The 27,033-nt window shown below is 37.5% G+C and overlaps 2 protein-coding genes across 3 annotated transcripts in view; both read right to left on the bottom strand.

The window, feature by feature from the left end:
• ADAM32 (ADAM metallopeptidase domain 32) overlaps window positions 1–4,138 on the bottom strand; it is a 128,339-nt gene extending 124,201 nt beyond the window's left edge. The window contains exon 1 of the mRNA XM_067022784.1: window positions 3,755–4,138. Within this exon, the coding sequence (XP_066878885.1) occupies window positions 3,755–3,812 (58 nt within the window). The 5' untranslated portion in view covers window positions 3,813–4,138. The remainder of the gene's footprint in view (window positions 1–3,754) is intronic.
• Window positions 4,139–4,212: 74 nt separating this feature from the next.
• The window catches only part of ADAM9 (ADAM metallopeptidase domain 9), a 93,702-nt gene continuing 70,881 nt past the window's right edge, over window positions 4,213–27,033 (bottom strand). For both annotated transcript variants that reach the window (XM_059049218.2, XM_067022783.1), the window contains 6 exons: window positions 24,240–24,320; window positions 23,887–23,992; window positions 18,711–18,852; window positions 17,042–17,129; window positions 9,670–9,737; window positions 4,213–7,944 (listed from right to left, as the gene is read on the bottom strand). In XM_059049218.2, coding sequence (XP_058905201.1) covers window positions 7,851–7,944; window positions 9,670–9,737; window positions 17,042–17,129; window positions 18,711–18,852; window positions 23,887–23,992; window positions 24,240–24,320 — 579 coding nt within the window. In that variant the 3' untranslated portion in view covers window positions 4,213–7,850. The remainder of the gene's footprint in view (window positions 7,945–9,669; window positions 9,738–17,041; window positions 17,130–18,710; window positions 18,853–23,886; window positions 23,993–24,239; window positions 24,321–27,033) is intronic.

The raw sequence follows: 27,033 nt of genomic DNA, 5'->3' as shown, positions 1-27,033 counted from the left end.
GTAAAAAGATCAGTGGTTGCCAGGACTTAGGGGAAAGGGAGAGATGAAGCACAGAGGATTTTTAGGGCTGCTAAACTACTCTGGGGGATACATGTCATTATACATTTGTCAAATTCCATAGAATGTAAAACACCAAGAGTGAACCCTAAGGTAAACTATAGATTTGGGGTGATAATGATGTACCAGTGTGGGATCATCAATTGTAACAAACATACCACTGTGGAGCAGGATGTCTATAGCAGAGATTGCACATGTGTGGGGACAGGGGTATGTGAGAAATCTCTGTACCTTTCTCTCAGTTTTGCTATGAACCTGAAACACTCTAAAGAATAAAAGTGTATTCGTTTTTAAAATGGTTGAAGATGGTAAATTTTATGTTTTGGATATTTTACCACAATTTAAAATAATTTTCAAACAAAGGTATAAAGAAGATGTGGCACATATATACAATGGAATATTACTCAGCCATAAAAAGAAACAAAACTGAATTATCGGTAGTGAGGTGGATGGACCTAGAGTCTGTCATACAGAGTAAAGTAAGTCAGAAAGAGAAAAACAAATACCATATGCTAACACATAATATGGAATCTAAAAAAAAAAAAATATATATATATATATATATATATATATATATATATATATATATATATATATATATATAGGTTCTGAAGAACCTCGGGGCAGGACAGAATAAAGACGCAGACGTATAAAACGGACTTGAGGACACGGGGAGGGGGAAGGGTAAGCTGGGATGAAGTGAGAGAGTGGCATTGACATATATACATTACCAAATGTAAAACAGGGAGATCATCTCAGTTCTTTGTGACCACCTAGGGGGTGGGATAGGGAGGGTGCGAGGGAAACACAAGAGGGAGGAGTTAGGAGTTATGGGGATACACATACAGCTATGTATAGCTGATTCACTTTGTTTTTTTTGTTTGTTTTTTTGCGGTATGCGGGCCTCTCACTGTTGTGGCGTCTCCCGTTGCGGAGCACAGACTCCGGACGCGCAGGCCTAGCGGCCATGGCTCACAGGCTTAGTTGCTCCGTGGCATGTGGGATCTTCCCGGACCGGGGCACGAACCCGTGTCCCCTGCATCGGCAGGCGGATTCTCAACCACTGCGCCACCAGGGAAACCCTGATTCACTTTGTTATAAAGCAGAAACTAACACTAACCTTTGTAAAGCAATTATACTCCAGTAAAGATGTTAAAAAAGAAAAAAACAAAGGTAATGCATTAAAATAAAACAGATGGGTAAAATATCCATTAAAGTTAAAAACAGACAAATGCATTTTAACCCAACATATTAAGAAAAATTCATTGATATGTTCTAGAGTCCACATTGCAACTAAACTTTACCATTTATCAAGTGTGCATTTGGTGCAGTATCCAAAGAGGAATACTGGTAATTACCTGAAAAGGCTCATAAACTACTCCCTTTTCCAACTACATAAGCTGGATTTTTTTCATATACTTCAAATAAAACACTTGGCAACAGACTGAATGCAGAAGTAGATATGAGAATCTAGCTGTCATCTATTAAACCAAACCTTAAAGAGATTCACAAAAATGTAAAACCATGCCACTCTAAATTCTTTGTTTGGGAAAATATAGTTTTTATTTTTTAAATGTGTTACTTACGCTAACATATAATAGGTCTATTACTGTAATTGAGCGGGACCCTATGGGGCTTTCCCAGGACAGACCCCCACCTCCAGCCAATGTCCTCTGCCTGCCTCTTGTCTGTAGAAATACTTTAGTCAAAGAATAAATTCAATCAGAGAAGTGAAAAAAAAATGCAGAACCAAAGGAAAGCAGTCAAACAAGACAAAATAATAATAGTTTAGCCATTAAACAAAGTCAAGGACCTTTAGTTCCTCTTCAAGAGCTACAGATAATATTCTGAGCCATGTCCTTTGAGCTGTTTTGCAGACATTGAAACTCTCAACAGGTGGGCGAAGTTAACTACATGATGACCAGACTGCAGCCAAGACATAAGCTGCTCCATCTTGCACAATTCCAAGAACTGGCCTCAAGGAAATGGGAACCACGCAAGGAACTGAAGATTAGCTGAATTTAAAACAATCAAGATGACACTGATGAGACCACCACATGACCAATTTCAGGATGACTGTGGGAGCTGACTGTGCCGTTCTGCAGGTCGTAGCCCCTCCCTCTGCCTATACATCCCTGAAACTCCCCTTTCAAAGCTCTTGACCCCTGATCAACAACCAAGCTGGTTTTTGGACACGAGTCTACCTCCTCCCCAGGTTGCCAGCCTCCTGCATGAAGCAACCTTTCCTTTCCTACCAATACCTGTCTCTCGAGTACTGGCTTTCAAGCCGCGAGCAGCCAAACCTGAGTTCAGTAACGTTACTGTTATTTTTTAACGAATTAATAAAAATTCTTAAATGTCTACATTAACTTCTAATATGACAAATACTGACGAATATAAGCAAAACATAAAAGCTCTCTCAGAACTTCAATAATTGTTACATTTTTGTTCATTTCTTTGCGGAAACATTCCGAAAAGTTTCAGAAACACTGTATTTAAATGTTGCAGGTGTTATGGTGAAGGTGTGTTTCCCCCCCCCCCCAATTCTCCTATTGAAGCCCTAACCCCCAATGTGATGGTATTTAGCAATGGGATCTTTGGGAGGTAATCAGGGTTAGATGAGATCATGAAGATGGATCTCTCACGATGGGTTTCGCGCCTTTGTAAGAAAAGACAAGTGAGTTTGCTCCTTCTCTCTGCTCACAAAGAAGAGGTCACGCGAGTACACAGCAAGAAGGGAACGGTCTACTAGCCAGGAAGAGAGACCTCACCAGATCCCCACTATGACAGCACCCTGATTTCAGGCTTCCCGCCTCCAGAACTGTGAGAAAATAAATCTGTTATTTAAGCCACCCGGTCTAGGGCATTTTGTGGGGGGAACGGGGGGTGCCGTCCGAGCTCAGCAGTGTAGCATGTAGCAGCAAAATGACTGGAAACAATCCAATAGTCCTTTAGTAAGAGAACGGGCTGATAGATTGTGGTACCTCCAAGCCACAGAACACTATGCAGACGGGGAGTGGAAGCCAAGATATTCCATGTGCGGACACAGCATGGCAAGATTCAGTACAGTGTATCAAAAGGGAAGGAAAATAAGAACATATCTTAAAATTTTACTTGCATCTAAATCCCCCCGTAATATATTTTTAAATTTTGAGGACTCTCTGTAACTGTTCCCCGGATTGTCACAATGTCGGCAATCGAATATTTTTTTGGTATTGCAGGACAAGTTACTGAATGCAGGACAAATTATACTGGAACAGATGATATCGGAGGAGACGCAGTTTTCTGGAGTTTGAGTAGAGTTCATGAAGTTTCTGGGGTGCCTCTGAGCGCAAGAAATTGTGAGGTAGTTTTGTGAGGCCTAACAGGCCTACCAAAAAAGGCTGCCCCAAATCCAGATTCAGAGAGTCAGGGCGTCAGAGATTTAGTCCTTGAGCTTATTAAAAGTATCTTCCTCTCTCGTGAGTCAGCTCTGTATCCCTACGGAGCACCTAAAAACGGCCCGGTTTCCTGACTGGCAAAAGAAACCTAAAAGCAGGGAAGGGCGCCGAGTTTTCAATCCAGTCGGGGCGCAGTTTGACCCAAGCAGGTACGCGGAAAAGAAGGGGGGAAAAAAAAAAAAAAAAAGGAAAGAAGGAAAAGAAAAATCTTCCTCCTCCCCCTACCGGAGTAACAAACAGGGCAACCTCGGGCTTACCGGGTCTTGACGTTAGCAAGCCACGGAGCCCAGCTAGCAACATCATTAGGCGGAACATAGCGTGACTCCCGGCTTCGAGCGGAGATTTGAACCTTACTGCCGTTGGCCGTCCGTGAGCGGCGTTCTCGCGAGGCTGCGGCACCTACCGGAGCGCCCGGTACTCAGCGCCCCGTCCACCAATCGCCTGCAGGGCACGCCTCCCTTTATAGTCTTGCGTCCGGGTCCGCAGGGCGTTCTTTTCCCAGCAGCCCGCTCTACCCGACCGCCAGTTCGTCTGGAGGTCCCCGACCACCCCAGCCGTCTCCGTCGCGGTCATCGTCCCCCACAAACTTTTCGCTTCGTGTGGATGGACCTAAAAGAACTAACATATTTATTGTGCGCTGTTTTGTATCATACACGACTTGCTGGATTTAAAACTATGCGCATACGCACACAAACACACGAATTATACATCCATATTTCGTAAAGCTGAGGTTTTTTAATTAAAACAACAACAAAAATCCAGATAGATTTTAAAACGATTCCAAGAAAGGGAAATTTTGGTATCTTCGGAAAGTACCTGCTATGGTTTTTTTCCATACCCACTGCCCAAATACACCTTGTAACCAGGCTGTGTCTACGTTTTCCTCCAATCAAAAAGGTTCTCCCCAAACCGTTGGCTAAAATTCATGTGATGGCCTGCTCTTGTTCAGTAACTTCTCAGTACAATAAATATTCATTCATTCATGTAATGAATTAAATGGACAAGATTTTTGCCCATAATTACAGTACATATGTTCCAGTAGAAAATTCTAGCCAAATTCCTCAACATAGCATTCAAAATTTTCTAAATTCGGAGCCAAGGCTGCTGCCTCTTTTCTTCTATCCCCAGTGCTAGGACTACTTATGACTTCCGGTCTTAACGAATGAAAATTGCTTTATTACCTTGGACTGCAATGCCTCCTCCCTCCCAGACTCACCCCTCCCCCAGTCTCTACGTATATGCACTATCCTTTAATTCTTTTCAAATCCCCAAGAACGAGTTAATCTCTCACACCAATTAACAGAACGGCAGATACACAAACTAAAAGGTCCCGTGGTAACAAAGAAAAGTTCGTTTGGGGAATCACCACATCTAAACTCACAGTTGAGATGTGATTTTATGGATGCATAGGATTTCAACAGGGTAATCTAAGCCTTCAAAAGAATATCATGAGCATAAACACGGCAACAAAAATACAGCTGGCCTCTCGGTATCCACGGGGAGATTGATTCCAGGACCCACTGTGGATACCAAAATCCCCAGCTGCTCAAGTCCCGATTTGGCCCTCCGATTTCCATACCTGCAGATTCAACCAACCATGGGTACTGAACTATTTGCCACTTGCGGTTGGTTGAATCCACGGATGTGAACCTGAAGATATGGAGTGCCACTGTATTTTTAATGGGAAAAAAAAAAGCTTGTAAGTGGATCTGCGCAGTTCAAACCCACGTGGTTCAAGGGTCAACCGTATACACATAGCTTGCATCTCAACAGGAACAACAAATGCTAGACTAACACTTCTTTTAGGGGGTAGTTGAGCCAAAAGCTGGTTTCATCTTGCTTCACAACATTAGAACCGTTATAGTAAATGCTTAGACTTGTTAATTAGTGGTAAGTACTTTGAATGAATTTCCAGTTATTTCATTTCTTTGTTATTTCCTTCTCCGCAACCTTTCCTGTTTAAATCTTTTAAAAAGCAGACGTTATGTCATTCTTACTTGTGTATATGGCTCTCTCTATAATGGGAGGCATGTCTCATCCAGAACTTATATATCACAGGACCTAATGACCTACTGTGGTACCTGCAAGATGGTAGAGTTTCAGTAAACATTTATAGAATTTAATAAAATCTGATCTGTGCTTAGAAAACCTAGATCATGTTTTACTATATGGTTAGAGACCCAGGCAGCTGCCTGATAGAAAGGGAAAATTCAATACCTCGAACAAGGTAATAAGCTTGTGAACACAGTCATACAGTGAGACCAAAGTTACGTACAATTTATCCTTGATTATTAAAACATCTTTAGCGGATGGCAAAGAATACCTTTAATATTTTCAAATTTTTAAGTGGCATCTATGACCAAGAAATTTTACAATTTTTAATAACAATCCAAGATAAATCAAGGACAAACCTAAGTGAAAAGAATATAAAATATGTAAAATATATATAAAAGCAAAAGAAGTTCAGACTAATCAAGTCTTTTAGAAAAACTTTCTAAATATTCAAAGATCCAAGGAATTATCTAATTCTGAAAGAAGTTTTAAGTTGCATAGTTAATATATTACCAACTGTGAAATTTCAGTGATATGAATGACAATTGCAAAGCTGTGCAAAAGCTGTGGGACTATCTCAGTGACAAACACAAACATTTTTGGTCGTATATTAATTCATTCAGAGATTTAAATTGAAATGAAGAATCTTTATTTGGGATTGTTTACAATTTTTAATATGTACCTGATTGTTAAAATAATGTACCATCTTCAGAAGACAGATATGTGTCTTCTTCAAAACCAATCTGTTTTTCTTTTTAACAAAAAGCCACTGTTCACAATTTGGCAGAAGTCTGGAAAATTAGTGAGATAGTATCTGTAAACGTTTGACTAGTAGTTTTACCTAAAACTAGTATAATGTTTTAATTAATAAGGTTATAAATAGCTGAGTATTTAAGAAATTACTGGGCAACACAAATCAGAATTTCAAGTATTTTATTTATTGTAAATCTTATGTTTGTATATGTATGTATACACAAACCAAAATTTTTTTTAAAACTAAAGAAATTCAGTTAATAAACTTATTAATAAACTTTATTATGAAAAATTATGAAAAAAATTTAGGTGCTTAAATTTTTATCATTCATACCATTTCTTCCACAGTAAAAATTCATTTTTTATCATAGCTGGGACAATAACTCGCAGATACCACTAACTTTTTTGCACTTATCTAAGAAAACTTTTTCTTCCTTCCTTTCTCCAGCCTAATTTCTTTAAAAATATTAGTGTCAACAGAGACATTATCAAGCACACCTTAGTAAATGTAAACATTCTAAATTATATTAATAGCAATCTTTGAAGTTTCAGATTTTGGACTTAAAATTAAAGTGCTTATGAAATTCTCAAGTGGTTTTATGATATCTCAATTGATTGAAGATATTATAATTGTTCCTGCTTTTTATTACAGCCAAGAATCAAAAGCGTATCTGATTAGTTCTATTAAATACTTCGTACCTTAAAGTTTATAATTAATTTAAAATAATGCTATTGTAAAAGGATGCTATGCTTTAACATGATTCGTAATAGAAATTCTATTATTAAATTAACTTTTCTAATATTCATTATCCATAGATAGATCCACAGAATCTATTATCCATAGAATCCACAGAATCATATATCCATAGAATGTTCATTAAAATGGAAGATAATAACTGTGTGTAAGTATACACATACACACTTTTAGTGTGTTTTTGCACTTTTAAATTTATATTATGATATCTTAATTCTGTACTTTGTGCATTCTTCTGAAGACAGAGTATTCCTTTATTCATGTAGTGAATGAGATACACAAAATTCTAGTGTGTGATGATTATTAGTCTGTGCAAGATTAAAAATATTAGATATTAATTGACAGCTAATTAGTTTTCACAGGTATTAGATTATTACATGTTCAATCAGAAACTACATTAATGATAACTAAGTCAAAATTCAGAATTACATTTAGGCACATAATGACAAAACTTAAACCAATACAGTTAATTTGAGAATCATTACAATAACGTGTTCAAATAACATAATCCATGTCAGGTGCATTAACCTCACAGATGACCGAATAAAATGTATTCAGTGATGGAAATGAAAATGTTATTCTAAATTCCCTGGCTTTACTGCATTTCTTCTATTTCTCATTTCCCACTACTCAAGTTCTGATTTTCTGTATTAATAAAGTTTGTTTTGTGGTATTTTGTTTTCATTCATAATTGCAGCAGGAAGAAAGGTTTTTCAAGAAAATATCAGAAAAAAAAAATGTATTAGCTCAGTTCCCTGAAGATGTCTGCAAAATGAAAGGTTAAAAAAAAAAAATCAAGTGAGGGAACTATATAAAGGAGGTGGAGGAGCAGGACGGGCAGGAATTAAATTTCCCTGAGATGATACTTTCGGTTGTGGTGGAGGTGGCCTGTGAGGGGGAAAAAAGACAGTTAATCGTATGTTTCAACCGTATGAAATAACGCTACCTTCATGACAAGCCCAACATAACACCATTCTTGACATCACTGACAATTCTTAAGGGTACATTACATTCTGAGATCGTTATGAATCCGATATGTAATGGTCAAAAGTCTCCAATCGGAGTCTAAAATGGAGTAACTACCTTAAAGTCGTGCTAGTGTATAATCGGCAACGTACAAAGGTTTTGGTGTACATGTTTTTTAAAAGGACAGTACATGAAACAGAAAAGAAAAATTGTAAAAGACAAGTGAAGGTACTATGTGAATTAAGCACCTCTTGTACTGTTAGGATTTAAGGGGAGCGAATCACAACTAAGTATAAACCTTACATACATATATAGAGCTGAAATTCCAGCTCTCTCAAATATAATTTCCACTCCGAGAATTAAACCTGCTGTGACTTCTATACCTGTCCTTCTCAGTTCTCATGCTTTAACCTGTGGATACCCCTCCTTAACGTCTTCATCCAATTCTAGTATACCTCTATTCCAATAACATACTAGAACTTTACCTGGTGAATATGTGTCTCACAATTTATATATTCTGCTCCTGATGTTCAGTTGGATTTCAGTACACTCTCACTGCACAATAAAGATTATACTTGAGGATACTACTCAGTGTGCAATTCAATTCTAATTTGAAGGACTTTTGTGGGGTGGGAGGGGTGAGTTCTATTTTATGTGATGCATCATGTTATGATAAATTTTTTCCTTTCTTGCTGATGATACACCCATCCACTGAGTCTTTTATTTTTCTTGTGTTTTTCAGTTCTAGAATTTCCAGTTAATTCTTTTTTTAGGTTTTTAAGTCCAGCACATCTAGTTCTGTGCTGAAATTCTCAATCTTGACTATTAATTCGGTGACGTAATCGTCATAGTTACTTTAAAATCCATCGCTGATATTAATTGCATACCCTCTGAGTCTGCTTTTCTTGGTTTCAGTCACATTTTCTTTTCTTATATGTCTAGCTTTTTAAACTGGGGGCCAAACATTTTTAAAAGTAATAATAAAACTGTAGGAAATAAGTTGAAGGTCTGATTCACCCTTACCCCGGGGTTCCAACACAAAGACTGGGATATTTGCCAGGGTACCACCTCCTTGACAGGGCTCCACCCTTTGTCCCCTCATCCCTATGAGTTTGTTGAAAGCTCTCCTCAGCTTCCTATCCTCTCACATTCAGAATAGGTAGATATTTATAATCTAGGATGAAAAATGGTCCCCAAAGCTGCGATTATCTCTGGACTGCCTTCCTCTCCCGGACCATAGTCCCCTAATCTATTTCCTTGGTAGTTTTCTGATGCCTTGAAATACATATTTTCTTATATTGTCTAGCTTTTTTCTAGCTGTTCCTAATAAGAAGGCTGGTCCAGCCTATCTGATTTCCCGTTGCTCGTTATTTTAAAGGTCATTGCTTCTGAATCTTACAGACACCAAAGGCTACAGCAGCTGTTGACTGTCTTGTTTGGGCTTCTTTAAAATTTCATTCCAACACTGTATTAATATGACAAAACTTACATAAAAGCTCTTAAAAGTTTTTCTGCAAATTGTGTTCTATCTAAACTGTTAGCAACAAATACCTTGTCCTAAATTAAATTAAAAATACAAGGGAACTATTTAGACATTAACCCTGGGTTTTATTCTGGTCAAGTAATCTAAGCAAATTCACTTCAGACCTTGATGGGAACTGCTGAGGCTGCTTGGCTGCATAAGTTGGTACTGGAAATCTGTTTGCATATATAGGCTTAAAAGGAAAAAAAAAAAGTTATTACCACAGTGCACTCATAAATATATTTTCTATAAAGTTTATTTTCCATATAAGAGTAATCAATCTATTTAAAAATCAATGAATAGATGACTAATAATATTGACATTTTAAAATACTTTGCTTATTCAACATGTCTTTGCTACTGAGTGTAGAATATTTAATTCTTTTAAGATTGTATATATTTTTTAATAGATCTTTATTGAAGTATAGTTGCTTCACAATACCGTGTTAGTTTCTGTTGCGCAACAAAGCGAGTCAGCCATATGCATACCTATATCCCCATATCCCCTCCCTCTTGGATCTCCCTCCCACCCTCCCTATCCCACCCCTCTAGGTCATCACAAAGCACTGAGCTGATCTCCCTGTGTTATGCAGCTGCTTCCCACCAGCCAACTATTTTACATTCGGTAGTGTATGTATGTTGATGCTACTCTCACTTTGCCCCAGCTTCGCCCTCCCACGCCGTGTCGTCAAGTCCATTCTCTATGTCTACCTCTTTATTCCTGCCCTGCAACTAGGTTCATCAGTACCTTTTTTTTTTTTTTTTTAGATTCCATATATATGCGTTAGCATATGGTATTTGTTTTCCCTTTCTGACTTACATCACTCTATGCAGACTCTAGGTCCATCCACCTCACTACAAATAACTCAATTTCGTTTCTTTTTATGGCTGAGTAATATTCCATTGTAATCATGTGCCACATCTTCTTTATCCATTCATCTGTTGATGGACACTTAGGTTGCTTCCATGTCCTGGCTATTGTAAATAGAGCTGCAATGAACATTGTGGTACATGACTCTTTTTGAATTACGGTTTTCTCAGGGTCTATGCCCAGCAGTGGGATTGCTGGCTCATATGGTAGTTCTATTTGTAGTTTTTTAAGGAACCTCCATACTGTTCTCCATAGTGGTTGTATCAATTTACATTCCCACTAACAGTGCAAGAGGGTTCCCTTTTCTCCACACCCTCTCCAGCATTTATTGTTTCTAGCTTTTTTGATAATGGCCATTCTGACCGGCCTGAGGTGATATCTCCTTGTAGTTTTGATAATGCAAATGATGATGTTGAGCGTCTTTTCATCTGCCTCTTGGCCGTCTGTGTGTCCTCCTTGGAGAAATGTCTATTTAGGTCTTCTGCCCATTTTTTAACTGGATTGTTTGGGTTTTTTTTTTTTTTTTTTTTGCGGTACGCGGGCCTCTCACTGTTGTGGCCTCTCCCGTTGCGGAGCAGAGGCTCCGGACGCGCAGGCCTAGCGGCCATGGCTCACGGGCTTAGTTGCTCCGCGGCATGTGGGATCTTCCCGGACCAGGCCACGAACCCGTGTCTCCTGCATCGGCAGGCGGATTCTCAACCACTGCGCCACCAGGGAAGCCCTGTTTGGGTTTTTGATATTGGGCTCCATGAGCTGTTTGTATATTCTGGAGATTAATCCTTTGTCTGTTGTTTCATTTGCAAATATTTTCTCACATTCTGAGGGTTGTCTTTTTGTCCTGTTTATGGTTACCTTTGCTGTGCAAAAGATTTTAAGTTCCATTTGTTTATTTCTGTTTTTATCTCTGTTACTCTAGGAGGTAGGTCAAAAAAGATCTTGCTGTGGCTTATGTCAAAGTGTTTTTCCTATGTTTTCCTCTAAAAGTTTTATAGTGTCTGGTCTTACATTTAAGTCTTTAATCCGTTTGGAGTTTATTTTTGTGTATGGTGTTAGGGAGTGTTCTAATTTCATTCTTTGACACGTAGCTGTCCAGTTTTCCCAGCACCACTTATTGAAGAGGCTGTCTTTCCTCCATTTTATGTTCTTGCCTCCTTTGTCATAAATTAGGTGCCCATATGTGTGTGGGTTTTTCTCTGGGCATTCTATCCTGTAGCATTGATCTATATTTCTGTTTTCATGCCTGTACCATACTGTCTTGATTACTGTAGCTTTGTATAGTCTGTATACTGTACTCTGCCACTTTTGGGTGGAATGTCCTAAAAATATCAATCAAATCTATCTGGTCTATTGTGTCATTTAAAGCTTGTGTTTCCCTATTTATTTTCTGTTTGGATGATCTGTCTATTGGTGTAAGTGGGGTGTTAAAGTCCCCTACTATTATCGTATTACTATCGATTTTTCCTTTCATGGTTGTTAGCATTTGCCTTATGTATTGAGGTGCTTCTATTTTGCGTGCATAAACATTTATAATTGTTGTGTCTTATTCTTGGCTTGATCCCTTGATCATTATGTAGTGTCCCTCCTTATCTTTTGTAACAGTCTTTATTTTAAACTATTTAATCTGATATGATTATTGCTACTCCAGCTTTCTTCTGATTTCCATTTGCATGGAATACCGTTTTCCATCCCCTCACTTTCGGTCTGTATGTGTCCCTAGGTCTGAAGTGGGTTTCTTGTAGACAGCGTATATACGGGTCTTGTTTTTGTATCCATTCAGGCAGTCTGTGTCTTCTGGTTGGGGCATTTAATCCATTTACATTCAAGGTTATTATTGATATGTATGTTCCTATTGCCATTTTCTTAATTGTTTTGAGGGTTTTTTTTCGTGGGTCTTTTTCTTCTCTTGTGTTTCCTGCGTAGAGAAGTTTCTTTAGCATTTGTTGTAAAGCTGGTTTCGTGGTGCTGAATTCTCTTAGCTTTTGCTTGTCTGAAAAGCTTTTGACTTCTCCGTTGAATCTGAACGTGATCCTTGCTGGGTAAAGTAGTCTTGGTTGTAGCTTTTTCTCTTTCATCGCTTTAAGTATATCCTGCCACTCCCGTCTGGCCTGCAGAGTTTCCACTGAAAATTCAGCTGATAACCTTATGGGGATTCCTTTGTATGTTATTTTTTGTTTTTCCTTGCTGCTTTTAATGTTTTTTCTTTGAATTTAATTTTTGTTAGTTTGATTATTATGTGTCTTGGTGTATTTTTCCTAGGGTTTATCCTGTATGGGACTCTCTGTGCTTCCTGGACTTGGGTGACTATTTCCTTTCCCATGTTAGGGAAGTTTTCCACTATAATCTCTTCAAATATTTTCTCAGACCCTTTCTTTTTCTCTTCTTCTGGGGCCCCTATAATTCAAATGTTGGTGCGTTGAGTGTTGTCCCAGAGGTCTCTGAGATTGTCTTCAATTCTTTTCATTCTTTTTTCTTTATTCTGCTCCTGGGCCGTATTTCCACCATTTTGTCTTCCAGCTCACTTATTTGTTCTTCTGCCTCAGTTATTCTGTTATTGATTCCTTCTAGTGTATTTTTCATTTCAGATATCGTGCTGTTCACCTCTGTTTGTTCTGTAGTTCTTCTAGGTCCTTGTTAAACATTTCTTGTATTTTCTCAATCCATGCTTCCATTCTATTTCTGAGATTCTGGATCATCTTTACTATCATTACTCTGAATTCTTTTTCAGGTGGATTACCTATTTCCTCTTCATTTATTTGGTCTTGTAGGTTTTTTACCTTGCTCCTTCATCTATGACATATTTTTTTGCTGTCTCTCTCTTTTTTTTTTTTTTTTTAATGAGTGGGATTGTGTTCCTGTTTTATTGGTTGTTTAGCCTGAGGCTCCCAACACTGGAGTCTGTAAGCTATTGGGTAGAGCTGGGTCTTAGTGCTGAGATGAGGAACTCTGTGAGACCTCACTCCAACGAATATTCCCTGGGGTCTGAGGTTCTCTGTTAGTCCAGTAGTTCAGACTCAGAGCTCCCACCGCAGGAGCTTCCGCCCAACCCCAGGCTTGTGAACCAGAATCCTACAAGCCACGTGGGGTGGAAAAAAAGAGAAAAAGAACAATAACAAAGGAAAAATAAAATTAGGCTAGGAAACTAACAGATATGTTAGAAAGAATTTAAAAATTAAAATATAGATGAATCAACAACCAGAAGGTACATCAGTATCACAATAGTAAAACAGAGGAGGAGGGAAAAGGAAAAAAAAAAATAGAAAAAGGGGGCAGGGGGGAAGGCCTTGGCTGTGGAGGGTGGGGCCTAAGCAAGGGTGAGGTTGGAGCAGTGGGCAGGGCCTATGCTTACGACCCACAGGGCTGTAAAAGGTGAGGGGTAAGGGGGTGGGGCTTAGGCTCAATGGAACAGAAGGGGACCAGGCGTGCCCCCCACCCCTGGTCTCAGAGGGCAGGGGACCTCACCTGGGAGCCCAGCAGGCTTTCTGGGCTCGTCTGGGCAGGGCAAATGCCCTCCCCTCCTCTCCTTTTCCTCTGGTCTGGGGTCTGGGAGGGCCCCTCCCACCTGCCTCTCCTGATCTCCCTGGCCTCCCTCTTATGCCCCCAGGACCAATGCAGCCAGGGAGGGAAGGGGGAGCCTTGGAGGGCAGGGGACCGGCCTGGGAGCTCAGCAGGCTCCCCAGGCCCTAGACAAGATTATATTTTTTTTAATTCAAAAATAATGAAGCATTATCTTGGCCCTAATCAACTCCATTAGCTAAAAGGTAACATATTTCCTATGTCCACATATTTTAAATAAAATCTTCCAAAAATGTATTGCCAAACCTATACGGTACCTAACTGGTACTATAAATACCACTAATTTACAACCCTTGATTTTGATGTGGAAAACAGGGAACTTCTGTGCAATGCTGATGCAAATGTATAATAAATTGGTACAGCCACCATGGAAAACAGTATGGAGGTTCCTCAAAAAATTAAAAACACAACTTCCATATGATCCAGCAATTCTACTTCTGGGTATTTATCCAAAGAAAATGAGAACACGAACTTGTAAAAATATCTGCACCCCCATGTTCATTGCAGCATTATTTATAACAGCCAACATGTGGAAGAGCCTAAGTGTCCACCTGTGGCATATATTTATATATATATATATATATGAGAATATTATTCAGCCACCAAACAAAAGGAAATCTTGCCATTTGTGACAACATGGATGGACTGGAGGCCATTCAGGCTAAGTAAAATAAGTCAGACAGGAAAAGACAAATACTGTATGATCTCACTTATATGTGGAATCTAAAAACAAACAAACAAACCAAAAAATACCAAACTCTTAGATACAGAGAACAGACTGCAGAATGACAGAGGCAGGAGAGGGAGATGGGTGAAAACAGATGAAGGTGGTCAGAAGGTACTAGTTTCCAGTCACAAGATGGATAAGTCCTGGGGATATAATGTACGGCATGGTGACTATAGTTAATAACACTGCGTTGCATATTTGAAAGCTGCTACGAGAGCAAATCTTAAAAGTTCTCGTCACAAGAAAGAAAATTTGTAACTATGTGTGGTGATGGATGTTAACTAGACTTATTGTGGTGCTCATTTCATACCATACACATATATTGAATCATGTTGTATACCTGAAAGTTATATATTATATGTCTATTATATCTCAATTTTTTTTTTTTTTTTTAGATCTTGTTATGTATATCCCTTGAGGGGAACCAGGACCCTGCCCCAAGGCTGCACTATTTTTTTAAAAATAAATTTATTTATTTAATTTATGTATTATTTGGGGCTGTGCTGGATCTTCGTCGCTGTGTGCATGCTTTCTCTAGTTGCAGCAAGCGGGGCTTCTCTTGTTGCGGAGCACAGGGTCTAGGTGTGCAGGCTTCAGTAGTTGTGGCACGCATGCTCAGTAGTTGTGGCGCACAGGCTTAGTTGCTGCAAGGCATGTGGGATCTTCCCAGACCAGGGCTCGAACCCGTGTCCCCTGCATTGGCAGGTGGATTCTTAACCACTAGACCACCAGGAAAGCCCATATCTCAATTTTAAAAGTAGAATAGTGGTTGCTAGGGTGTGGGGGACGAGGACTTATTGCTTCATGGATACAGAGTTTCTGTTTGGGGTAATGAAAAAGTTTTAGAAATAGATAGCAGGCGATGATTGCACAACATTGTGAATGTAATTAATGCCACTGAATTGTATACTTAAAAATGGTCAAAATGGCAACCTTTATGGCATGTATATTTTACCACAATAAAAAAGGAAAAAAATACGTCAAAGACGAAAAAGAACACATATATAATTTCTAACCTGGATATGTAGGAACTGTGTGATCATCGTATATATGTAGTGATATGGAAAAATCTCAGAGATATATGGTTAAGGGGGAAAAAGGGCATAACAATTTTGGTTTCTTTTTTATAAAGGAAAAGGGAGAAGAACTGGGAGATTCCATATGTATCCTTCCATATTAGAAGGATCGTCTTACCCCCACATAACTGTAAAGACTTTAAAAGTCTGACAATACCAAGTGCTGGCAAAGATGTAGTTTGACAGGAATGCTCATACACCACTGACAACACATCACCCAATGGTGTAACGTTTTTGGAAAACAATTTGGCATTTTCCAGTAAATATTCACATATCTTTCAACCCAGCAATTTAATTCCTGTATGCCCCTAGATCAGAGCTCTCTAATAGAATTTTCTACAATGATGGAAACAATCTATGTCTGTGGTGTCCCTACAATAGTGGCCACATATGATCTATCGAGCATTTAAAATGTCAGTGAGGAATGGAATTCTTAATTTTATTTAATTTAAAATGAAATTTAAATAGGCACATGTGGATAGTAACCACTGTACTAGTACAGTCCTAGAACTCACACATGTGCATGAGAAACATACAGAATGTTTATCTTAGCTTTGTTCATAGTAATGAACAATTGGAAACTAGTAATAGAAAAATGTATTTTTTAACTGTGTGGTATTTATGTAACATAATATCAATAGTGAAAATGAATGCATTAGAGCTACATGTATTGCTAGGGATAAATCACAAAGCAATGTTAAAGGAAAAAGCACGTTGCAGATATATGTGTAAGATAGCAAGCAAAACATACAATGTTTAAAAGCAGATAAAGTAATATTATATATTTCTTAGGGATATAGGCATATTAGAAAAAGTATATCATTATCCCAATACTCCCTAATACACTCCAGAGGACAGTGATTTCTGGCCCCACTGCTGGGACAACTAGGACTATTATTCCAGGAGCTCGGCACCAGATCTTTAGTAACATGCCCTGGGGAAGCCAGGCATTAAAAACAGAAGGATAGCAGACATAGGAGAAAACAGTGATAGCACAAATCCCATGTCATTTCCCAAGCTTTGTTTCAAGGCAAGACATTCTCAATGTCTAGATGTTTCCTCCCATCTCCTCTGAGCCATGGACCCTGCTGGTATTCCATTAACTAACCCAGAGGCCACCTATAGACCACACTAAATTCTTTGGAAATTATCTATGTTTATTCCTATATAATAATTTTTTAATCTTTAAAAATATGATATCATAATATAGTAAAAAAAAAAAAAAAAAAAGTATTTTTCATTTAAACTTACAACTTCTCTGGGAGGAGCCACTGAAGAGGCATGTCCAGGAACGCTCACTGGCTGTCTAGAAACTTTTGCTTGATTTTTGCCATCTGACCTGAAAGATACAATTACTTTTGAGCTAAATTAAGGTTAAAACATTTCTACATGATATATTACATAGACCTTGCGTTTTCCCAAGTCCAGAACAAAGTTGGTAGTGGTGGTGATGATGGTCATGAAGACAACGGAAAATTTTATGGCATTTTTCATAGCTTTCACCCAGTTTTAATCCTTAGAGTACTAGAAAGTTTTATTAACCTCATTTTACAATTAAATAAACTGAAATTCTAAGAAATTATGTAACTTGGTAAATTGGGCCAGTGTTCTCCAACTTCTCTCCTCAAGTCTTCCTGAAATCAGAGAGGAGTAAAAGCATCTTCCTAGGCTTGAAGTAGTCACTCTGAATATTAGGAAGTCCAAGAGGAGCGAACAAGCTGGCTGGAAAGATGTCAGCTAAGATTGAGACATGCCAAAATGATAGTAAGTCAGCTAGGTAGAAGTGTATAGGAGATAGCTATTGCCATGGAACTAAAATTTCAGAGATACAGACTGGGGAATTATCTATCGGTATTGGTCAGTCTGAAGTTAAGAAAAAGGATAGAAACATAAAGCTGGGGAAGTCCCCGGCAGTCCAGTTGTTAGGACTTGGTGCTTCTACTGCTGTGGCCTGGGTTCAACCCCTGTTCAGGGAACTAAGATTCCGCCAAGCCAAGTGCTTGGCCAAGTGCAGTGTGGCCAAAGAAAAGGGTAGGTGAGGGAGCTACACCTCAATAAATTATATTTTGTAAAAAAAGAAATATAAATCTATTTTAGAATACATTAAGAAAATTAAGCTAACATCAGGATACTCTAGGAAAACATTACGCAGTAAGTGAGGTAAGTGAGAAATAGGGCAATGAAGTAAAGTGAGCAATCGAGGCAAGATTTGAACATTTTGGAATCATGATCATAAGAAAGATTCATTATTAAGTAATTACATTGTGCTATAGGTTTTATTTGTTAGTATTTCCTCATTTAATCCTCACATCAACCCGAAGAGATAGGTAATATCATTATTCTCATTTTAAAGGAAGTAAACCAACACTCAGAGACTTTTTTTATTATTCCAGTTCATAATTCTAGCAAATGACAAACTGGAACTTGAACTTAGATCTGACTACAAGGCCCATGCTAATATATGCTACATTCCAATGCCAACATGTTAGAAGTGATCCTTGAGAGACAGTTGTATAAGAGTCCAGCACACAGACTAGAAGTATCAGGTGTCTGAATTATGACAACCCTTTCTTCCATCAAAGCTTATTTCTTAAAAGCTGATGATTCACAAAGTCTGTTTTCAAAACAGACTTGAAGAACACTTCTCCTATGAGAGCTGATACTTGAAATAGACATGGAAGAAAATTTTTTAACGAAGCCCAAATCAGAAGGTGTAGTCCAATTACTCCTCTATCAGAAATCAAAGTCAAGTAAAATGAAGCCTAGCAGCCATTTTCAGTAGCATACAGGCATGTCAAAAGAATAGAGAGATAACTTAGAACCCTATTTTTAAACCAGCTTCTATGATATGACTATCATCATTAATAATTATTATACTTAAAAATTTTTAATATGAATTTAAAAGACGTAATCTAAGTACTCATATGTTTGTGATCTCTTCCTTCTGCAGTAGCTTTTCTGTAGCTGGTCTCTCTTAATGAAGACAAAAGCGGCCAATAGAGTAAGAGGAACAATGACGAAGAAGAAGACCAGAAGTCCGTCCCTCAAGGCAGTATTCTTTTCTGCAGAGAAGGATTTTACATTAATGATCATTAAATTAGAAGTTAACTCATATTAACTAGAACATACTAGGTGATGATACATTTTACATTAATTTTCACATTGTTCAAAAGTCACACTGATATAAACTGAAATATATTGAGAAGTCTTGTTCACTCCTCATGCTTGCCCACTTCATTTTTGCCTCCCTGAAGATAACCATTTTTATTAATTTCTTATATGATCTTACAGTATTTCTTCATGTAAATATAAGCAAGAACAAAATATGTTTTATTGTTAACCCTTTCTCACACAAAAGGTAGCATGGCATAAATGCTATTCCACACATTACTTTTATCAGCTAGCTATACTACATATCCTCCCAAACTATACATACAGCACCACCTCATTTTCTATACAGCTATACAAGACTCCATTGCAAGGATATCCTGTAGTTTATTCAGTCAGTAAGTACCCTACTAATACTTTTATTTTTCCAATCTTTGCTGTTACAAAAAAAAAATGTTATAATGAATAACCTTGTACATATGTCATATCATTTCGGTGCAGGTATATCTGTAGAATAATTTCCCAAAAGCAGAATTGCTGTATCAGATATCAGAAGGTGAATGCATTCATCATTTTTTTAAGGCACTATCAACCTGTCGACCACAGTGGTGGTTACAAGTTAGCATGCCATATATTCAGACTATAATTCAAAAAGATACATGCACCTCTATATTCATAACAGCACTATTCACAATAGCCAAGACATGGAAACAACCTAAATGTCCATCAACAGATGAATGGATAAAGAAGATGTGGTACATATATATATATAATGGAATACTACTCAGCCATAAAAAAGAATGAAATAATGCCATTTACAGCCACATGGATGGACCTAGAGATCATTGTACTAAGTGAAGTAAGTCAGACTGAGAAAGACAAATACCATATGATATCACTTATATGTGGAATCTAAAATATGACACAAATGAACTTATCTACGAAACAGAAACAGACTCACAGACATAGAGAACAGACTGTGGTTGCCAAGAGGAGTGGGGGGAAGGAGAGGGATGGATTGGGAGTTTGGGATTAGCAGATGCAAACTATTATATATAGAATGGATAAACAACAAGGTCCTACTATATAGCACAGTGAACTATATTCAATATCCTGTGATCAACAATAATGGAAAAGAATATATATACATGTATAACTGAATCACTCTGCTGTACAGAAGAAATTAACACAACATTGTAAATCAACTATACTTCAATAAAATAAATTTCTTTTAAAAGTTAGAAGGCCAGCCAGCAATATACAAGAATTCCTCACAGCCTCACCTATAGAGTCAAACTTCTGCATGTTTGCCAACCTGGAAGATGAAAAACTCTATCTTTTATTATTTTAATTTGCATTTCTCCTTTTATACTATGATTTGAGCAACTTTCATGTTTAAGGAAACATTGCATTTCTTTTTCTTCTCAGTCCTTTGACTGTTTCTCTGTTGGTCTATTGGTTTTTTTTCTCCTCAGTTTCTAAAAGCCTTTATATATTAGGGAGAATAGTTTTATCTGTATATGAGTTGGAAATATTTTACCCATTTTGTCATTTGTCTTATGGTACAATGCTTTTCTCCATGCATAAGTTTATTGTTCTGAGTAGCTGAATTTTATCAATCTTATTTTTTATGGCTTATGGATTTAAAGTCTTATTATAATTTTAAAAATTCATTAATTAACTTAATTTTGTCTGTTTCATATTCTTTAGTGAAAGAATATAGTAAATATGAACATGAGTGGTAAACTGTGAAATTATCTTCATAGTTTTAAATTTGTAGAAGTACCAAAACTTTCTGTTCCAAACGTTATATGAAACTACATGAAACACTCAACCCAATTAAAAACAAAGATATGAAAAATTAAAGCAAGCTTGATATATCAGTTTATACTTACTAATAAGTAGACAAAATTTAAATTAAAGCATCCAACACTGGTCAGGTTATGTTAAAATTGGTACCTTCATACTGTCAGTGGCATTACACAAGTTCATTTGGAATTTTTATCAAGAATCATAAAAAGGGGCTTCCTTCATGGCGCAATGGTTAAGAATCTGCCTGCCAATGCAGGGGACACAGGTTCGAGCTCTGGTCCGGGAAGATCCCACATGCCACAGAGCGTCTAAGCCCGTGCACCACAACTACTGAGCCTGCGTGCCACAACTACTGAAGCCCATGTGCCTTGAGCCTGAGCTCCACCATAAGAGAAGCCACCACAGTGAGAAGCCTGCGCACCGCAACGAAGAGTAGCCCCCACTCACCACAACTAGAGAAAGCCTGCAGGCAGCAATGAAGACCAAATGCAGCCAAAAATTTTTTTTAATTTTAAAAATAAATTAATTTTAAAAAAGAATCATAAAAAGGATTATACCCTTCAATCTAATAATACCATAACTGGCAATTTATACTTCAATTGGGAAAAATGCATGAGTATTAAGATGTACACTACATTGTTATCCGTGTGTATCAAAAACTTAGAAACAACCTAAATGTCAAATAATTAGACAACAGCTAAGTCAAGTTATGGCACATCCACCAGTGGAATGATACACAGCCATTAACATCCATAGTTCTGATTTCCACTTCTAGACAAGATTTATCCTGTCAGCTATAACAACCAGAAAATCAGGTAAAACACATGAAGCAATGGTTTTCATGGCATTGGACAGAAGGCAATAAAGAACAATGATCCCTGAGAGGCAGAAAGCAAATAAGGTGAGCTTTACAACAATCCCAGTTTGCTGCCTAGAGAAAGTTAACAGACTGTGATGAGGGGTGTGGGAATCCAGGCAAAACCCATTGGTCTCCTCGAGTTGAGGAATGCACGCTAGTTGTCTGAGGAAGAAGCCAAGACAGCTAGAGTTCACAGGCAAAGTACTAGAAGGGAGGCAGCTGCACAGACAGAACTTGAAAGATCTGCAAAGGGCTCCCCTCAAACACTCAGCTGAGTACTGATGAGTGTATGCATGTAAGGAAACCACCTGAAAGGATTAGTGGGAACAAACCCAAGAACTCACACAGGACTGGAAAGAATGCCTGTTCCTGCCATTTCCAGTGGAGAACTCCATAGTTAATGACATTGAGTAGAATAAACAGAAGGGGTTTGCCTCAGTAATGGGGCAAAGTCAGCCCTAGGCTAAATGCTGCTCAGATCCCCCCAGTAGGGCTTAAAAAAAAGATTCAAAAGAACCGTACTACATCCATGTAGCTTAAGCCCACTTAATCTTAAGCCCAAAGTTCAGCAATAGAAATCCAAAAACACCTAATATACAACAGGTAAAATTCACAATTTCTGGCGTTCAGTAAAAAAATTAAAAGGCATGCAAAGAAGCAGAAAAATATGACCCAAAATGAGGAGAAATCAATCAATCAAAACTAAGAAATGATACAGATGATAGAATTAGTAGACAAGGACATTAGAAATTATTATAAATGTATTCTACATGTTCAAGAAGATAAGTAAAGATTGAACATGCTCTGTAGAGACATGAGGAAAGAAAGAAGGAAAGAAGAGAGGGAGGGAGGAATGGAGAAAGAGAGAGTAGGAGGGAGGGAGGGAGGGAGGAAAGAAGGGAAGGAGGAAAGGAGGGAGGGAAGAAGGGAGGGAGGGAAGAAGGGAAGGAGGAAAAGAGGAAGGGAGGGAGGAACAGAGGGAGGGAGGGAGGAACAGAGAAAGAGAGAGTAGAAGGGAGCGAGAGAGGGAGGGAGGAAGGAAGGAAGGAAAGCAGGCAAAGAAAAAGAGAAAGGGAAAGAAAGAAAGAGAGAGAGAAAGAAAGAAAACAAAAGGAAAAGGGAGGGAGAAATAGAACTTACAGAGATAAAAACTACAATGTCTAAGATAAAGAATACACTGGATGGAATTAATGGCAGATCAGACATCACAGAAGAAGAGTGAACTTGAAGAATAACAATAGAAACTATTCAAAGTTAAACACAAAGAATAAAGAATTTTTAAAAATCAAGGCAAATCACTGAGATGTGAAAGAACTCCAAGTAGCCAAATATACATGTAATTGGAGTCCCTGAGGGAGAGGAAAAAGAAGGAAAAAGGAAGAAAAAATATTTGAAGAAATAATGACCAAAATTTTTCCAAATTTGAAGAAAACTATAAAAGCACAAATCCAAAAAGTTTAAGAAATCCCAAGCACACCAAGCCACATTATAATCAAATACTAAAAATGAGAGGTAAAGAGATAATCTTATAAGCAACCAGAGGGTAAAAAACAGACACACTATAAACAGAAAATGAAAAAAAAAAAGATGATGGCAGATTTCTCAGGAAAAACAGTGCAAGTCAGAAGACAACATAGGAACATCTGTGAAGAAGTAAAAGGGGGGGAAAAAACTGTCACCTTAGAATTCTTTACCCAGTCATCATTCCAGAAGGAAGGCAAAAAGGAGACTTGTTTAGATATATGAAGCTAAAAGTATTTGCCACCAGCAGAAATGTGAAAAGAAGACCTTCAAGCAGAAATTGAATGATGCCAGATGGAAATCTGACTTTACACAAAAAAATGAAGAGCACCAGAAATGGTAACTATGTGGGTAAATATAAAGACTTTTTCTATTATTTAAATTTCTTTTAAAAATAATCAACTATTTAAAGCAAGAATAATCACAATGTATTTATAGGTTTATAACATATGTGGTATGATGACAATAGCACAAAAGCTGAGAGGAGAGAAATGGAAGGATCCTGAAATGGCACAACATCACATGAAGGGAGACTGTGATAGAAAAATATCAATATGGTAGATTTAAACCCAAACATAAAAATAATCAAATTAAATATAATTGGCCAAAACAACTCAATTAAAAGGCAGAGGCAGAGTGGATTAGACCCAGCTATAGGCCACCTACAAGAAACCAACTTTAAATATAAAGACACAAATAGATTAACGGATGTGGAAGTGAGGGCAAGGTACAAGGATGCCCCACTTTTGACATGGGCCACTGAGAGACCATACTAACTCTCCTCCACATTACTTGCCATTGTATGCAGGTCCACTATCCACACTTCCTCCGTACCCTGTAGCCTCACAATAGGGGGGAGCCCAGCCGCTGTCACAGTGACAATTCTTATTGCTGTTACATACCTTCAAAACAAAATATCACTTTTGTTAATTGTGAATGTTGCTCTACATGATGAACTTAAGAATAGAAACCAAGAGAAAAGACTAAATTCATGCAAATCCATAGACACTTTTTAAGAATGAACAATTTATTAGGTATCTAAATTCCCCAATATCTAAAAATCTAAGAAGTCTTACAGAGAAGCCTCACTAAGAATTCTCATTATTCAGCATTACTTTCATGAACAAACCAAAAGAGGCTATTACCTACCCCATGTCCATGACACTTTTTCTGAATATCACAGTCATAATTCAGAACAGACGCATTTACACATTGGAAGTTTCTACAGATCTGAAAAAAAAAGAAGTAATGAGTAAAGAAAACTTGAACACATTAATAAACTAGCCAGAAAAAAAAACAGACTTGGGTGTAGATTATTTCATAGGTGAATTCTTTCACACTTTTAAGGAATAATTAATTCCCATATCACATATTTGAAAATTTAGAAAAATAAGTGAAATTAACTAATTTGGATAGAACTAATGATCAAAGATGACACAAAGGCCAAAAACAAAGATAAAACTATAATCTATCCTTCCATACATATATAGATGTGAAAATCCAAAGTAAAACATTCACAAATGGATTTTTTCAAGTCAGAGATGATCCCACTACTACAGAAAAGGATCAATGATAGGAAATCTATTACTATAATACCTTACATAAATGGTCATTATTAAAATAAATATCAAAAAAGCATTTGATAAAATTTGACACTCATGTTAATTTTTAAAATTCTTTCCAAAACAAGAATAAAAGGATACTTTGCTGACAAGACAAAACCTGTCTTCCAATATCATGACGAATTATGAAACTAATTCATGCAAATATATAGACATTCTTTTTAAGAGACAAAATTGAAATGATTCCATGATACTTTAATTTTTTATGGCAAAACAAATGACAAACTGTAAAAAAATATTTACAACAGACTGACAGTTGGTAACCAGAGTTATCATGCTGATAATTTCGTAACAATTGAAAATATTGCGTCACCATGTTGTGTGCTAGGAACTAACATAGTTTTGTAGGTCAACTATACTTCAAAACACAAACAGACAAACTCATAGAAAAAGAGATCAGATTTGTGGTTACCAGAGGTGGGGTTCAGGGGAGAGAGAACTGGATGAAGGGGGTCAAAAGGTACAAATTCTAGTTATAAGATAAGTAAGTACTAGAGATGAATATACAACATGATTAATGTAATGAACACTGCTTGTTACAAGAGTAAACCCTAAGAGTTCTCATCACAAGAAGAAAGTATTTCTTTAATTTTGTATCTATATGAGATGATGGATGTTCACTAAACTTATTGTGATAATCATTTCATGATGTATGTAAGTCAAACCATATGCTGTACACCCTAAATGTATACGGTGCTGTACGTCAATTATATCTCAATAAAAATGGAAGAAAAAAATGATGAAAAAATAACTATAGGTACAATAATTTGTTAATGGATGCACAATATAAAAAGATATAAAGTTATGACATCAACAGCATTAAATACAACGAAAGAGGAAGTAAAAGTGCGGAGCTGTGTATACAATTGAAGGTAAGTTATCAGCTTAAAATAGACTGTTATAGCTATAAAATATTTTATGTAAGCCTCATGGTAACCACAAAGGGAAAAAACTTAAACACAAAAAATAAAGGAATTAAAACATGCACTACAAAAAAAATAAATCACAAAAGAAGACAGAAGGGCTTCCCTGGTGGCGCAGTGGTTGAGAGTCCGGCTGCTGATGCAAGGGACACGGGCTCGTGCCCCGGTCCGGGAGGATCCCACATGCCGCGGAGTGGCTGGGCCCGTGAGCCGTGGCCGCTGAGCCTGTGCTCCCCAATGGGAGAGGCCACAACGGTGAGAGGCCCACGTACCACACACACAAAAAAAAAAGACAGAAAGAGAGGGACAAAAGAACTAAAAAACAGTCAACAAACACTTAACAAACTGACAGTCAGTAGGTCTTTACCTATCAATAATTAAATACTTTAAACATAAATGAACTAAATCTCCATACCAAAAGACACAAAGTGGTTGAATGGATTAAAAAAACAAGATCTAACAATATGTTGCCAACAAGAGACTCACTTTAGCTTTAAGGACATACATAGGTTGAAAGTAAAGAGATGGGAAAAGATATTTTATGCAAATGGTAACCAAAAGAGAGCAGAAGTAGCTACACTTATATCACATATAATAGACTTTCAGTCAAAATCAATCACAAGAGACAAAGAAGGTCACTACATAGTGATAAAAGGGTCAATTCATCAAGAGGGTATAACAATTGTAAGTATACATACACCCTACATTGGAGCATCTAATATTTAATGCAAATAATAACAGAACTAAAGGGAGAAATAGACAACAATACAATAATAGTACAGGAGACTTCAGTTTCAATATTGGATGGATGATCCAGACAGAAATGTAATAAGGAAACAGACCTGAAGAACACTACAGACCAAAATGGACCAAAAGACATAGACAGAACAGTCCATGCAACAGCAGCAGAATACATATTTGGTATGTATTCTGTACATACATTTTCTGTATGTATCCATTTCACAGGATAAATCAAATGCTGGGCCACAGAGCAAGACTTAAGATCGAAATCCCATCTGGTCTCTATCTTGACCACAGCGGTATAATTAGAAATCAGTAACAGAAAGAAAGCTGGAAAATTCACAAAAATATGGAAATTAAACAACACATTCCCGAACAACCAATCCTGCCATTTGCAACAACATGGATGGACCTTCAGGGCATTCAGACTAAGAGAAATAAGTCTGATAGAGAAAGAAAAATACTATATGATCTCACTTATATGTGGAATCTTTTAAAAAGCTGAACTCAGAAACAGAGAGTGGAAGGGTGGTTGCCAGAGGCCAGGGAAGGGGAGAAATGGGGAGTCACTGGTCAAAGGGTACAAACTTCCAGTTATAAGATGAACAAGTCCTGAGGATCTAATATTCAGCATGGTGATTAGAGTGAACAATACTG

This window comes from Kogia breviceps, chromosome 20 (genome assembly GCF_026419965.1).
Source record: "Kogia breviceps isolate mKogBre1 chromosome 20, mKogBre1 haplotype 1, whole genome shotgun sequence".
Lineage (NCBI taxonomy): Eukaryota > Metazoa > Chordata > Mammalia > Artiodactyla > Physeteridae > Kogia > Kogia breviceps.
Note: the sequence above shows the minus strand (reverse complement) of the source record. Positions and strands in the feature narration are given on the sequence as shown.